Below are 14,740 nucleotides of genomic sequence, written 5' to 3'. Positions count from 1 at the left end.
GCTGTCAAGCGCAACACCTCTAGGTTCGGGTGCAGGAGACTGCCAGGGTTCTGAGACAGCAGGTCCTGCCAGAGAGGGAGTCACAGCTTCCGAAAGGTCCAGTGTGCTGAACCAGGACTTGCAAGGCCACTTTGGGGCTATCAGGGTAACCTTCACCCTGTCCTGTTTGATCTTCATGAGGACTCTGTGGATCCATAGCACTGGCGGGAAGGCGTACTTCAGGGCTCCCAACCACAGAAGCAGGAAAACATCTGACAGGTACCCCCTGTCCATCCCCTGGAGCGAACACCTGGCATTTCCTATTCTGGTGGGACGTGAACAAGTCCACCTGGAGAGTCCCCTACTTTCGGAAGATCATACTGGCTACCTCCAGATGAAGCACCCACTCATGGCAAGATGAGAAGTTCCTGCTGAGGCGATTTGCTAGCACATTCTTGGTCCTGGGCAGTTGCGCGCTTACCAGATGAAAGGCATGCTGCACACAGAAGTCCCAAAGGCTGAGAGCTTCTTGGCAAAGAGCTGATGACCTGGCTCCGCCCTGCCTGTTGATGTAATACACCTTGGTGGTATTGGTCTGGCAGGCCAGGAAAACTGCTGACATTGATGTGAAGGGCCAGAGTGTCCTGCAACCAGCGGACTTGAGTGCTGAGCTCACTCAGGTGGGCTCCCCAGCCCAGGTCCGAAGCATCTGAGATGAGGGTCAGTGACAGAGATGGGGCTGCGAAGGGAACACCTTCCAACACCGACTCAGGGTTTAACCACCACTCCAGGGACGACAGGATGTGATCTGGCACCCTGACTACCCGGTCTAGATAGTGTCTGTTGGGGGTGTAAACCAATGCCAGCCATGCTTGCAGAGGCCTGAGGCAAAGCTGGGAATGACTGACCATGTACATACAGCAGTCATGTGGTCCAGCAACTGCAGGTAGGTGTGAGCCATAGTGAGAGGGTGGTTCTTCACATGGGAGATCAGGTCCGACATGGCCTGAAAACATGCCTCCAAAAGGAAGGCTCTGACTTGCATGGAGTCGAGAACCATCCCTCTGAACTCTTTGCTTTGGACTGGCCTTAAAGTGGATTTTTTCCTCGTTTATTAACAGGCCCAGGTCACAGAAGGTGGAACGCACCCGATCGAGGCTTCTCTACACTTGTTCCTGAGACCTGCCCTTGATGAGCCAATCATTGAGATATGGGAAGACCTGGACCCCTTGACGTTTGAGTTAAACAGCCACTGGCACCATACCCATGCCATCTGAAAGAGAACCTGGCAGCCACAGTGCCCTTCTCCACCAGGATGCCAAATTCTTGGGCCAAACCCTGTGGGAGGGACTCCTTGAACTTATGGAGGGAGTCCCATATGTTAAAATTGTATCGGCCCAAGAGGGCCTGATGGTTTGCCACCCGGAACTGCAAACTGGCCTTTGAATAATTTTTTTTTTCCAAACAGGTCCAACCATTTGGCCTCTTTATTTTGGTTGTCAAGCTGGTATTTGTCTCTTTCATTGGCCGCAGAAACCATCAGCGAGCCTGGGGGAGGGTGGTTGTAGAGATATTCAAACCCCTCGGCCAGAACAAAGTATTTCTTTGTTGCAGGGGGGAATGGAGACGCGACGGGGAGCACTCTCATGAGGCAGGTGACCGGGATCTGTGCCGAGAGGATGACTGGCAGGAGGGCAAATGGCACTGGTTGTACTGGGACCAGCGTCTTCCTCTAGGTGATCTGCGTCAAGACGGCTGAGGCTGCGAACACTGTGCCGGTGACTGAGGGCAAGCCTGGGAGGGTCTAGGCTGCAACTCCAGTGATATATGGTGCAGAGGTGGAGGGCGCTGCTTTGTCTTGAGAGAGATTGGCGGTGCTCCACTGCCCCCTGAGGGGTATTAGCGACTGGCTTGCCCTTGTGGGATTTGCCAGTTCCTGAGGCACGTGCTGCTTCAGTAGTGTGGGTGGAGGCTTGTGCTCTCTCAGCGCTGGGGGAGCTTGTGAAGGTGTTGGTGCCATCAGGGGTTTAGGTCCCATACTGCTCCTTGGAGTCAGTGGAGTCCTCTTTTCACAGGAGTAAGGGCCCCGACCGGGGAGGTATGAGTGTATGGCTCCAGAGTGGTTGAGCAGTCTGAAGTGGGTCCCTTGCCCAAAGACCTATTGCTCTTTTTGCCTGGTGCTGGGAAGCCATGCTTTTTGGTCTTCTTTTTGGGCACTGGAGACGGGGAATGCTGCTGGGTGGAGCCTGGTGTGCACTGCGCACCAAGGCTGAGGTACTCTGTGAGTCCTGGCGGGGCTGCATGGAGGCCGGATGCAGGGCAACTCCATGACGAGAGCCTGTAACTGAATATCCCACTCCTTTTGTGTTTAGGGCTGAAAGTTTTTACAAATTCGGCACTTATCTCTAACGTGTGATTCCCTCAAGCACTTGAGGCAGCTGCCATGGGGGTCACTTACAGGCACAGGCCTGCTGCAGGCTGCACAGGGTTTAAACAAGGGAGACCGGGGCATGCCCTGCCTGGACGAAGTCCCCATTGGGATCCTAACTGCTAACTTCTAACTACACTTAGCAACCTCTTAACACTAACTACTATAAACAAACTATTTACAAGGCCCTAAGGCTCTAAGTCAGTAGACGAAAACCCGCTAGCCCTTGCAATGCAAGGAAAAGTGCTCCGACTAACCACCACAGGTGGTAAGAAGGAACTGAGAGGGCATAGGGTCAGCAGCGCCTGACATACCAGCACATGAGCGTGGCAGTCAAGGGACCACCCCTGCCAACCCTACGGATACCACTGATGCAAAAATCTCCAACTACCGCACATGTGGGCACAGACACACCTAGAATGGAATTGATATGAGCAAGCACTTAAAGAAGAATACTATTTCTCTTCTCCCAGCTGTTGAACCTACCCAAAGCCCTAGGGATTTTCTCTTCTGACTTGTCTATTTAGATTCAGTTAAGGGCAGGAGCACACCATCTTCTGTGTATGTACAGCATCTAGCACGGGGTGGGCAAACTTTTTGGCCCGAGGGCCACATCTGGGTGGGGAAATTGCATGCAGGGCTGGGGCAGGGGGTTGTGGTGTGGGAGGGAGTGCAGGGTGTGGGAGGGGGTGTGGTGTGCAGGAAGGGGCTCAGGGCAAGGGGTTGGCCAGAGGAGGGCTGCGGGAGGTATGAGGGGCTCAGGGCATGGATTTGGGGTGCAGGAGGGGTTCGGGCTTCGGCGTGCAGCGGTGCCAGGGCAGGCTCGATCTCTGCCCGCCTTGCCTGGTGCCACTCTCAGAAGTGGCCAGCACCACATCCCTGTGGCCCCATGGGTGGGAGGGGAAGAAGAGGGCTCCGTGCGCTGCCCTTGCCTGTGGGTACCTCCCCCGAAGCGCCCATTGGCCGAGATTTCCTGTTCCCAGCCAATGGGAGCCGCGGAGGGCAGTGCCTGGAGGCAAGGGCAGTGCACAGAGCCCTCTTCCCCCACCTCCCGAGGGGCTGCAGGGACGTGGTGCCGGCCACTTCTGGGAGTGGCGCGGGGCTCGTGGCGCGAAGGGGGTGGCAATCCTGCAGGCCGGATCCAAAGTCCTGAGGGGTCGGATCCGGCCCGCGGGCTGTAGTTTGCCCACCCCTGATCTAGCATAACAAAGGCATAGTCTCGATGGGGCTCACTAAGTATTAGTGAAATACAACTAACATTATTAATAGTAAAACTAGTGGGAATTTTTTCCTAAAATTCTCCAACATAGATATGGTCTTAGTGAGAGACTGACTGGGGGGCGGAAAAAAAAACCTCTGGGCCACATATAGGGCAGTGCAGCATTGTTAAGTTGTTTCCAAAGTCTTATATTTTGAGATAAATCTTCAACATTTTAGTATTGAGTATATTTCATAATGGAGTTGCAGATTCAGTATTTTGGGTATACCTGGTGGGTATATTTGAAAATTTAAGAGAGACCTGCAAATATTTATTAGAAAAATTGGGCTTTCCTTCTTTATAATCCCTTTCTTCTTTATAATATATAAAGAAAGACCTGAAAGGTGATTTTTTAAATTTATTTAAAATTTCTTCTCTGCTTCCTTTTTAATTCAACTTAAGTATCAAGAAAGTCAAGTCTACTCTTCTCTGGTTTTTCTAACGAACCCCTCAGAGATATCAGGAATCTCACCTGTGAATACTGAACACCTTAACAGAAAGAGTGAAGAGGCTGACTCTTTGACAAAGTCTTCCTTTGTCCAAAGCGTTGATTAGTAATTCAAGTTAATTTGCTTTAATAAAAATATAAAAATTCAAATTTTTCAACTAAAAATCCCTTGCCCTCTCAATTGCTCATCTTTCAGTCTCTGGGCTCTCACGATGTCACCATTTCACTAGCTCTTCAGTCATCATGAAGGTAAGATTGGGTCTGAGTTTATTGGAACAAGCCATGCAGAAAACAAACTTAAAAAAACAACAACAATAATTCAGACCTTTCTTCATACATAGTAAGAAAAAGTAGAAAATGGAACAAGCAGCCTATTTTCTCCTCCACTTGCAGGTCACTTTTAAAGACATTTTGGAACTGTGTAGTGAAACATGAACAAACCACCACCTATCTAAAAGAAAAATAAAATATTCTGACACATTTAATATGTTCATTTTTTACTTAAGTAAAAATGCCTCCAATCCAAAGGCATATATATTAACTTTGGTCTATTACCATTTTCCTCAGGCCTGGTCTATATTTTGCCAGGATAGCCATATTGAATAGGAACGTGTGTGGGGAAACACACTCTTAACCAACATATGCCAGAAAAGTCCCAGTGTAGACAGTTATAAGAATTTTTTGCCTGTACAGCTTATTTCATTCAGAGAATTGATATAAGCTATACCAGCAGAATAACTCTTTTGCTGATATAAGCTGCATCTACATTAGACGAGTTTGCTGGATAGCTATAGAGGAGTGACTATCTGCTTCAGACAAGTCCAACTCTCCGGTCCCATAACAAATTATGAAAAGAGGTAATCACAGAAAAGTCAATTTATTTTAAAAAGATGCCTGAACGTTGGCACCCTTCTATTAATTTTCCAAAAGAACAGAAGCTATCTTCTTGGTACATTGTTATATTTATGTGTGCGTGTGTGTTATATGATAGAAACAGTTAATAACTAAAGCATTAATATATTAGTTTATATATACAAAAACTATGACATTTTGCCAGCTTGTCACAAAAATTAAATCTATTGAAAAAAGGAAAAAAATAAATAATTACAAGACATTTATGAACTTAACCGCCTCTAGAACATAAGAGCGGCCATACTGGGTCAGACCAAAGGTCCACTGAGCCCAGTATCCTGTCTTCTGACAGTGGCCAATGCCAGCTGCCCCAGAGGGAATGAACAGAACAGGTAATCATCAAGAGATCCATCCCCCGTCACCCATTCCCAGCTTCTGGCAAACAGAGGCTAGGGACACCATCCCTGTCCATCCTGACTAATACCCATTGATGGACCTATCCTCCATGAACTTATCTAATTCTTTTTTTAACCCTGTTATAGTCTTGGCCTTCACAACATCCTCTGGCAAAGAGTTCCACAGGTTGACTGTGCGTTGTGTGAAAAAATACTTCCTTTTGTTTGTTTTAAATCTGCTGCCTACTAATTTCACTTGGTGACCCCTAGTTCTTGTGTTTTGAGAAGGAGTAAATAACACTTCCTTATTTACTTTCTCCACACCAGTCATTTTATAGATCTCTCTCATATCCCCTCTTAGTCGTGTCTTTTCCAAGCTGAAAACTCCCACTCTTATTAATCTCTCCTCATATGGCAGCTGTTCCATATCCTTAATCATTCTTGTTGCCCCTTTCTGAACCTTTTCCAATTCCAATATATCTTTTTTGAGATGGGGTGACCACATCTGCACGTAATAGTCAAGATGTAGACATACAATGGATTTATATAGAGGCAATATGATATCTTCCGTCTTATTACCTATCCCTTTCTTAATGATTCCCAACATTCTGTTCACTTTTTTGACTGCCGCTGCACGTTGAGTGAATGTTTTCAGAGAACTATCCAATCACTCCAAGATCTCTTTTTTGAGTGCTAACAGCTAATTTAGGCTCTATCATTTTATATGTATAGTTGGAATTATGTTTTCCAATGTGCATTAGAACATCTATCTAGAGATAGATATTCTAAAAGATCCTACAAAGAACTTTGAAAAATGCCCTGAAGTCATGAATAATGTTTGGGGCGTTGGTTATAACCCTCACTCAATCCTTCATGTAATTATGCAGGTGCTTAACTTTAATCATGTGAGTAGATCCATCAAGGTCAAATTAAAATGCTTCCTCTCAATTCTAAATGGTGAGAATCTGCTTTACAGAAAAGTTCAGTTTTCTTCTATGGTATATATGAAGTTTAATGGGCAGGTAACAAAGAAAGTTATGCTGGCTGCAAGTTTGCCAATTGCCAATAAAAATCACAGAATGACACTAATGTGTTAAATTATATTTTTAAAAACAGAACACTACCAATCTGCTCTATTTTTAAATAGTTAGTATTTTACATAAGGAGAACACTGTAGAAACAATATAATTAGGCAAATATTTACTACTACCTGTTGCGTTGCTTAAGGGATTATGGTAATTTGTAAACACTAAAATTTCACACCATATTAATTATTATGTGAACTAAAATAGAAATCCTTTACAGTTAAAACCAAAATTATTTTGGAAATATTGCCATTGAGATTAAAATGAAAGTGCATATTTTAATCATTATAGTGATGCCAACAACTATGCTCTGAAACTCACATGGTTTAGTAATGTAGAAAGCTTTGAGCCATCTTGAATATTCTTCTCCAAGATGTTCAGGACTTTCACTGTTTTATCTGTTGAAAGCTAAAATAAAAATACTTGTATCAAAATAGCAGAAAGAATGTAAACAAATTATTTCTAAGTGGTTAAAAACAAATGTGTGCATGGAAGACAGGGCATACTGTCTAATTCTGGTGTAAAAATTAGGTTATAAATGCTTGGGGTAGGATCTTAATTTGTGTTTTTACAATTTCTAGCACAGTGAGGCCATGATCGTGACTGAGGATTCTGATCATATAATAAAACTAAATATGAAGCAATAGTAATAATGGTGATGCCTGTATAGAAATTAAAAATAAACAACAACATTCCATTAGTCTTCTGTTTCTTTGTTTGTTTTTTACAACACATAGGGAGATTAGTAGTAGTTTCTAGTGGTTTGTCACTTGAATTACACAATACAAAAATCTTGAATAAACCACAGTATGAAGTCAGTTTTCATGTTGCAATCAATTTTATAATATGAATTCACTAAGTTTTTCTCATCAAAATGTAATTTGAGAGATTTAGGTTAAATTCTTTATGATTTATTAGAACACCTTCCACAAAAACCGTTCACCCAGATTACACTTTGAACTGGCAAAAATGTATGGGAATATGTTTAATTATGTATATCTGCCACTGCTATCTTCTTGGTGCCAGGAATCAGAATTTGCCAAAACAAAGCACTAATCTTGAATCCTGGTTGGCTAGAGAAAGTTTTGTTTTTAATTTATTCTACAGTTTATGGACAACTACAAAATAATTTAACACTGTGTTGGTACTGGTGCATATATTTTTTTTATTCTCACAGGGGGACTGTGCTGAAAATAAAGTAATTCTACATGACCTACTCATGTTCTACAAAATTAAGACCAAGAAATGAGTGGAGCTTGCTGGCCCTTTAAGAATGGGGGCCACTAGCCCAGGTCTTACTGGAACTCAGTCCTGTAAGGCCACTGGTTTCTGGGAGATGTAGACCTCAAGTGACTGAGGGATGACGACTCATCAGGCAATATACAACCACTTTGTAAAAGAACTGTTTGTGCTCAGTATGATGTAGAAACTGGCAAGAACTCCAGCCAGTAGAAGCTGAGGCCTAAGGAGACTTGTAGGGAGCAAGGGCTAAGGCTTGGAAATATCTAGGGAGGAGATGCACCCAGCCCAGAAAGAGGAGTGAGGGCACCCATGGATAAGGCCAGAAGGGAGGCCTAGAGCTGGGGCTACTGAAAACCATAGGAAGAGGTTCGTATACTAAGGAATCCAGAAGTCTTCGTAAGAAGTGGCCCTGGAAAGACAGAGTCAGGATAGTAGTGAGGTTGAGAAAAGAGAGCTCATAGTGTAGAATCGCATGGTTGGATACCTATACTAGGAAGAGGGTATTAATCTTAGAGGGGTGATACCAATAACCTGCTTCAACACGATAAACCCCCAAAATGAAGCCAAGAAAGGCATAAAAAGAAAGCCATAGCTTGTTGAGGGCACAGATATTGTTTAGCCTAGGAAAGGGAACCCTGAATTAACAGGGATGTAAGGCTACTGGGCCTGGGGGAAAGGAAATCCAGTGAGAGAAGACTGCTGGGAAGAAGACTGCTGTTGTACTCTGGGAAAAGGGTGGACTTTGTGACATCACCCTCTAACTACATCATCTCAATGCAACAAAGCACTGAGGACCACTAGCTGAAAGGAGGGAAATTGAGACAAGCACATAACAGGAAGAAGTAAGAACACAGTTACAGAGCGGAAATGTATTTTATACATTTAACACTGAAGTGTTATGTACATTTTCATTTTTAAGGTCATGACATACCTTGTCCATAATGCCCATTGCCTTAATTTTTGCAGATTCACTACCCAACTCATTAAGCTGATGTTTTCCCAATAGCAACTCCTGTGGAATCTCATCATCATCACCTTAAAAAAAGAAAGAAAAAAAAAAGAAAAAAAAGGCAGTTTACATCTACTCCAATTAACTTCACTAGTTTTAAAAATAGGCTGCTTATTCTGATGCACAAATATGGATTTAGGAGCCTAAATTCAGACACCCATTTCTGAAAATCCTTGGCCAAAGTATTTTAATATGTCCAGCAAAACAGGCAGTTCACTTAACCCATTAGAGAATCCCTTTGTCTCAAAAAATCAAAAAGAAATATGGGTGTCATTCTACAATTAAACCTTTTTGCACTATCAATGGATTAAAAATGTACATAACATTGCTGAATGTTTTATGAAATATCTTAAAATTTATAATTAGAACTGGGTGGGAAACAATTTTCCCAAAACATGTGAATTTGAGATTTCAAAACCATTTTTCCATTCTAAATTGAGACAAAAAATAAAAATCTCATTTTTTTTTTACCACTCGATAACAACCCCCGTCCCCTGCCAAAAAAAGTCAGATTAGGTCAATCAGAACATTGTGTTTCAGTGTTAATACTTATATTTTTAACTATTTTTGGTGTAAATTAATTAAAATTTCAAAATGAAATGTCATTTCAAACCAAAAAATTGTTTTCAAAATATTGAAATGAGATATTTCAGTGTTTGAAACTTTTCAAATGTTTTTTCCAACTGGGAGATTTTTCAAAATCAATCCTTTCCCACTAACTGTTTTGGTTTCAACAAATCAAAATTTTCTGACAAAGTAGGTGTCATTGGAAAATTCCCAACCAGCTTTTTAGTTAAATTTCACTCAGTATTTTGAAGAGCTACTGATTGCATACAAAATTGTACAAGTGATTATTTATTTGTTTATTTTTTCAGAGGTAAGACCTAGAGTAAATCTATTAAGTTATCAATATGCCAATACCCAATTGTTTGCAACAATACAGCTTCTAGTGCTTTAGCTGGGGTAGGGAGAAATTTTTGAAAGCACCTCAGGGATTTAGGAGCACAAATTCCATTAACTTTCAATGGGAGTTACGCTACTAAATACCTTAGGAGCATTCTCTTTCAAAACATCTTCAATCCCCAGTGCTGATGACCCATTAAGGGAGGTGTAATGCAGAAGATAATCACATTTGGGATAGATATTCTCCCCACCCCAGTAGCTTAAGGTTTGCATCTGTTGTGGTTTGTCTCTCTTCTAAGTCCTGCAAGGAACCAAGGTTGGAGGAAGAAGAGCAATTAGAAGGTGGTGGAGGAGCTTATCCGTGGTGGCAGCCAAAAATGAGAAAGGAGACATTTCCCAGAGAGTACACCAGAGGCAGACAAGTTACAAAGAAGAGTCTATGAAATAAAATGCTTAGATGCAAATTTTGTAAAGGCTTCTTGTGGTTTTGTACAACAGAAAGAGCAGTGGAGAAATTTCTGACATATTACCAAATGTAGTAAAATCCATGTCTTCCAAATTTTCCAAAATATTTTCTACTGAAGCAGTAAACCTCTTAAAAGTTGAAGAATCCATCATTTCTGGTGAAAAAGAAAAGTATATATAGTTGAGTTATATACAACAGACAACATAACCTGAAGAAAACAACAAATTCAACCTTCCGAAAAGTTACCTTCAGGTGTTAGTTTAGGTTCATAAGCCTTCCTTTTCTTTTGTTTTTCTTTTTTCTTCATTTTTCTAGCCACTAGGAAACAAATTAAGAGCTTAAAATGAAGATATCTGAAACAAATGTTTTTGTTCAGTTTCGTAAAATATTCTGTTGAAGTTGGATACATGAATATTAGAAGCCATAAACAACATTCTTTAGACTAGCCTATCCACATTTAATATGCTTATATTAAGAATGCAAGGAAGGGTTATATTAATTATATTGAGTAAGATGCACTTTAATACTGATGAATTACCATCACTGAGGGGAGGAGGAGGAGAATAATCATCCATGTCAGAGTCTTCTGGAGTACGATTGCGATAACGGCTACTACCAGAAGTCCTTCTTCCTTCGTGATAATGACTGCTTCTCCTATGATCACCAGAACTTCTCTTATCATGCTCCTCACACTCCCAAGCTTTATCATCATCTCTGTCCTTTTTATGTTTTTTCCGAGAAGCTAGAAATGAAGCAAGTTTTCATTAGATAAACCGAAATCAGAATTATTTACAAGTTTAAGCAAATTTGTGTACCACTGTTACATTAAGCAAGTGTGCATTATAAACCTATAACATTAAAAACCCAGCCATGACATTATCCTAATCATAATTTCTGAAGAACATATAAAGTCCATGCCTGAAACAGGAAGAGAGGCCTGTTAAATTTTTAAAATACTTACTCAGAATGCCTGGCCTTTTAAATAGAATAAGGGAGGGAAAGTTGTAGGGTAAAATTTTTCATAAGTGCGTAAGTGACTTGAGCTCCCACGTTTCATTTTCATTAGGCATCTAGAACCCCAACTCTTATGGACTTTCAATGAGACTTGAGGTTCTAAATACCTACATCACTTTTGAAAATGGGATTTAGGAGTTTAAGTCAGTTAAGCCCATATTTTTAAAGGTATTTAGGTATTGCAATGCCTAACTGATTTAGAGGCCTAAATATTATTTTCAAAAGGGATTTAGATACTTAGGAAATCCGTGTTGTTCCTGGACAAAGGGCTAAACAGTGAGGAGGCAAAATTTGCATATTATACAAAATTACTCAAGATAGTTAAGTCCAAAGCAGACTGTGAAGAGTTACAAAGGGATCTCAGAATACTGGGTGACTGGGCAACAAAATGGCAGATGAAATTCAATGTTGATAAATGCAAAGTAATTCATATTGAAAAACATAATCCCAATTATACATACAAAAGGGTAGGGACTAAATTAGCTGTTACCACTCAAGGAGGAGATCTTGGAGTCATCAGGGACAGTTCTCTGAAAACATCTGCTCAAGGTGCAGCAGCAGTCAAAAAAGCTAACAGAATGTTAGGACCCATTAGGAAAGGAATAGATAATAAGACAGAAAATATCATAATACCACTATATAAAATCTATGTTATGCCCATACCTTGAATACTGCGTGCAATTATGGTTGCCTTGTCTCAAAAAAAGATGTATTAGAATTGGAAAAGGTACAGAGAAGGGCAACAAAATGATTATGGGCCTGGAACAGAGGAGAGATTAAAAACATTGGGACTGTTCAGTTTAGAAAAGAGATGACTAAGGCAGAATATTTTACAGGTGTGTAAAAACATGACCAGTGTGGAGAAAGTGCATAAGGAAGTGTTATTTACCCCTTCACATAACACACGAACCAGGTAGTCACCTGATTAAATTAATAGGCAGCAGATTTAAAACAAACATAAGGAAGCACTATTTCACACCATGCACTGTGTATATGTGGAACTCATTGCCAGGGGATGTTGTGAAGGACAAAAGTATAACTGGGTTAAACAAAAATTAGGTAAGTTCATGGAAGACAGGTCTATCAGTGGCTATTAGCCAAGACGGTCAGGGATGCCACCCCATACTCTGGGTGTTCGCAAACCTCTCACTGCCAGAAGCCGGGACTGGACGACAGAGGATGGATCACTCAATGATTGCCTGTTGTATTCATTCCCTCTGAAGGATTTGGCATTGGCCACTGGCGGAAGACAGGATACTGGGCAAGACGGACCATTGGTCTGGCCCAGTATCGCCATTCTTCTATTCTTATGTTCTTAAATCCCATCACTGTTGAGTGCAGCAATGCCTAAATATCTTTAAAAAACTGGGCCTTAGGATTTTTTAAATTTTAATTATGATACATTACACAAAATTCAGTGTTCTGAAGGTGAGTAGCTAAAAGGTGGAAGCTAGAGACAAAACCCCAGAGCCAGAGAATGAGACTGTGGCTGAAACCAGAGACAGTAACTGTAGCCAGCAGAACTGACAACAGGACAAATCTCACAGGCTAATCAAACTCTGGTAGAAATCCAAACAACTGAACAGTGGTTAATTCCAAGCGAGATTCGTGTACTTATGGAACTGATAAAAATGGTTGAGAATGTGTATGTCAGCGGTGGAAAGCTAGCAAAGCAATTGCCCATGAAACTACTTGGAGACAAGGAAAGCAATCTGGGATGCTTGGAAGTTGGGAGAAATACTGGAAGGGAAATAAGTGCTTGGGGGACTGTCCCAGCTCTGTCACCTCTTAAAGGAATGACACTGTATAAACCTGAACTGCTGATTTAAACAAAAACAAAAAACCACCACCTTTTCAAAAGGCGCCAAACCTTTTCTGGAGTCAGGGGAACTCTACTTATTCAAGAAGTTTACAAAAATCTGTTTTATTCTTCCTTAGTATCAGATCTTAGTTCATTTTGAGGCTGACTTATCTAAATGTAAGTAAGTACCAGCTGCTTCACAGGGGCCAATGCCTAATTTTCAGTTAAGTTTTCTAAAAAGTGTTTTTCTTTAGAATGAAAGCAAACATTAAGGGAGGATTTTAAGAGATGGGTATTACGCATCTTACCTGCTGTTCTGAAATCTGTGCTGCACGGGATTTGTATCTGAACAAGCATACTTATTTCTTCTCCACTGAGCAGCAGAGAACCTGTCCCAAGATGCTCGATGCTGAAAGGACCTTCAAATTTTTGCTAAGTGGCCTGTATTTTTACCTGGCCAGAGGGACCAGTAGTTCTAGTGATTGTGCAAACTAGGAAACTTTTAATGCAGGGTAGCAGGGTCCACACGAACAGTGAGTGCGCAGCATACTAGTGAGCTGTAGATTTACTCTCTACCTTACCACATACTAATAGTTCATCTAGACAAGCCCATTGTATAACACAGGTTTACTCTGGAAAGTGTCTCTAAAAATGGCATTACTCTACTGACAATTTCCAGATGAAATTTTCTTCATTTGGCAAATAAACGTGTATTTAACCTGGCTTCCTGCAAATCAATTTGGAATCTGAAAACCAGGAAAGTTCCTCCTTGAAATGTGCATCATCACTAGTAATAAAAGTTCTGCAGGCCATCTAGTCCAGCATCCTGTCTCTTACAGGGATAATATCAGTAGAGCTGGTTGGAAATCAGAATTTTTGGTTTATGGGAAGTATTGACATTTCAAAATTTGTTTTCATTGCAAAATGGAACAAAATTATATTCTGAAATTGTTTCTTTTTTATTTTTATTTTCACATTTCATAACAAATCAATAATAATAATAATATAATATGCCCTATAACTGATGTCATATGAAAATAATATATTTTCAAATTTTATTGTTTTAAAACCATGAAAGGTAGCCACAACTTAGTATTGACAAACATGTTATCGTATTTTCTAGATCAATCAGTATTAAGTTGCAACTCCCCTTAAGAATTTTAGAACAGTAAAACAAAAATAGAATATTTCAACTATGTCATTATGTCATGTCAGTAGGAGTATTACCACCGCTACTGGTATGATAATATTGAAACATAATAAAAATATAAATATGAAAAACTAAACATTCAAAACAAAACTATTCCCCAAAATAAAAAAATTCTGAAATGAAACAGTTGAAAAAACATTTAGACAAAAAATTTTCAACCAGTTTTAAAGTACCAAATACTTCTGAAGAAGATGTAAGGACCATAAAAGTAGGCATATGCAGGATAATCTGACCCCACATTAAGTCTCATCCTGATCTCTAGGAGGTAAAGCTTGATGTAAGCCATAAAACAGGTTTAATATTCCTTCCAAAATTGTTAATTATAATTCTGGATATTCTTGATATCCACATAAATACCCAATGCATTTTTCAATCTTGTTAAATTCTTGGCCTTAACAACTTCCCATGGCAACGAGTTCCACGGTTAAATCCAAGATGTGTGAAAAAATATTTTCTTTTATCCATTTTGTATCTCCCATCTTTTAATTTAATTAAATGTCCCCTTTGTTCTTGTGTTAGGTGAAAGGAAAAAAACCTTCTCAGTCTACCTACTCACTGCAACCTCCTCACTTATTCATCTCCATGGTAAGAGAACAATTCAATTCACTCCCTCTCTTCATACCAAAATGTGTTCATGCTTTTGATCATTC

General features: G+C 40.7%; 1 protein-coding gene across 4 annotated transcripts in view; it reads right to left on the bottom strand.

Moving 5' to 3' along the window:
* Window positions 1-14,740, bottom strand: part of NIPBL (NIPBL cohesin loading factor) — a 294,724-nt gene that overhangs the window by 79,985 nt on the left and 199,999 nt on the right. For all 4 annotated transcript variants that reach the window (XM_077816769.1, XM_077816768.1, XM_077816765.1 and 1 more), the window contains exons 12-16: window positions 10,604-10,807; window positions 10,312-10,383; window positions 10,130-10,219; window positions 8,619-8,722; window positions 6,767-6,853 (exon numbers count right to left, since the gene is read on the bottom strand). In XM_077816769.1, coding sequence (XP_077672895.1) covers window positions 6,767-6,853; window positions 8,619-8,722; window positions 10,130-10,219; window positions 10,312-10,383; window positions 10,604-10,807 — 557 coding nt within the window. The remainder of the gene's footprint in view (window positions 1-6,766; window positions 6,854-8,618; window positions 8,723-10,129; window positions 10,220-10,311; window positions 10,384-10,603; window positions 10,808-14,740) is intronic.

The sequence above is a fragment of the Eretmochelys imbricata genome, chromosome 5 (assembly GCF_965152235.1).
Source record: "Eretmochelys imbricata isolate rEreImb1 chromosome 5, rEreImb1.hap1, whole genome shotgun sequence".
Taxonomy (NCBI): Eukaryota; Metazoa; Chordata; order Testudines; family Cheloniidae; genus Eretmochelys; species Eretmochelys imbricata.
Note: the sequence above shows the minus strand (reverse complement) of the source record. Positions and strands in the feature narration are given on the sequence as shown.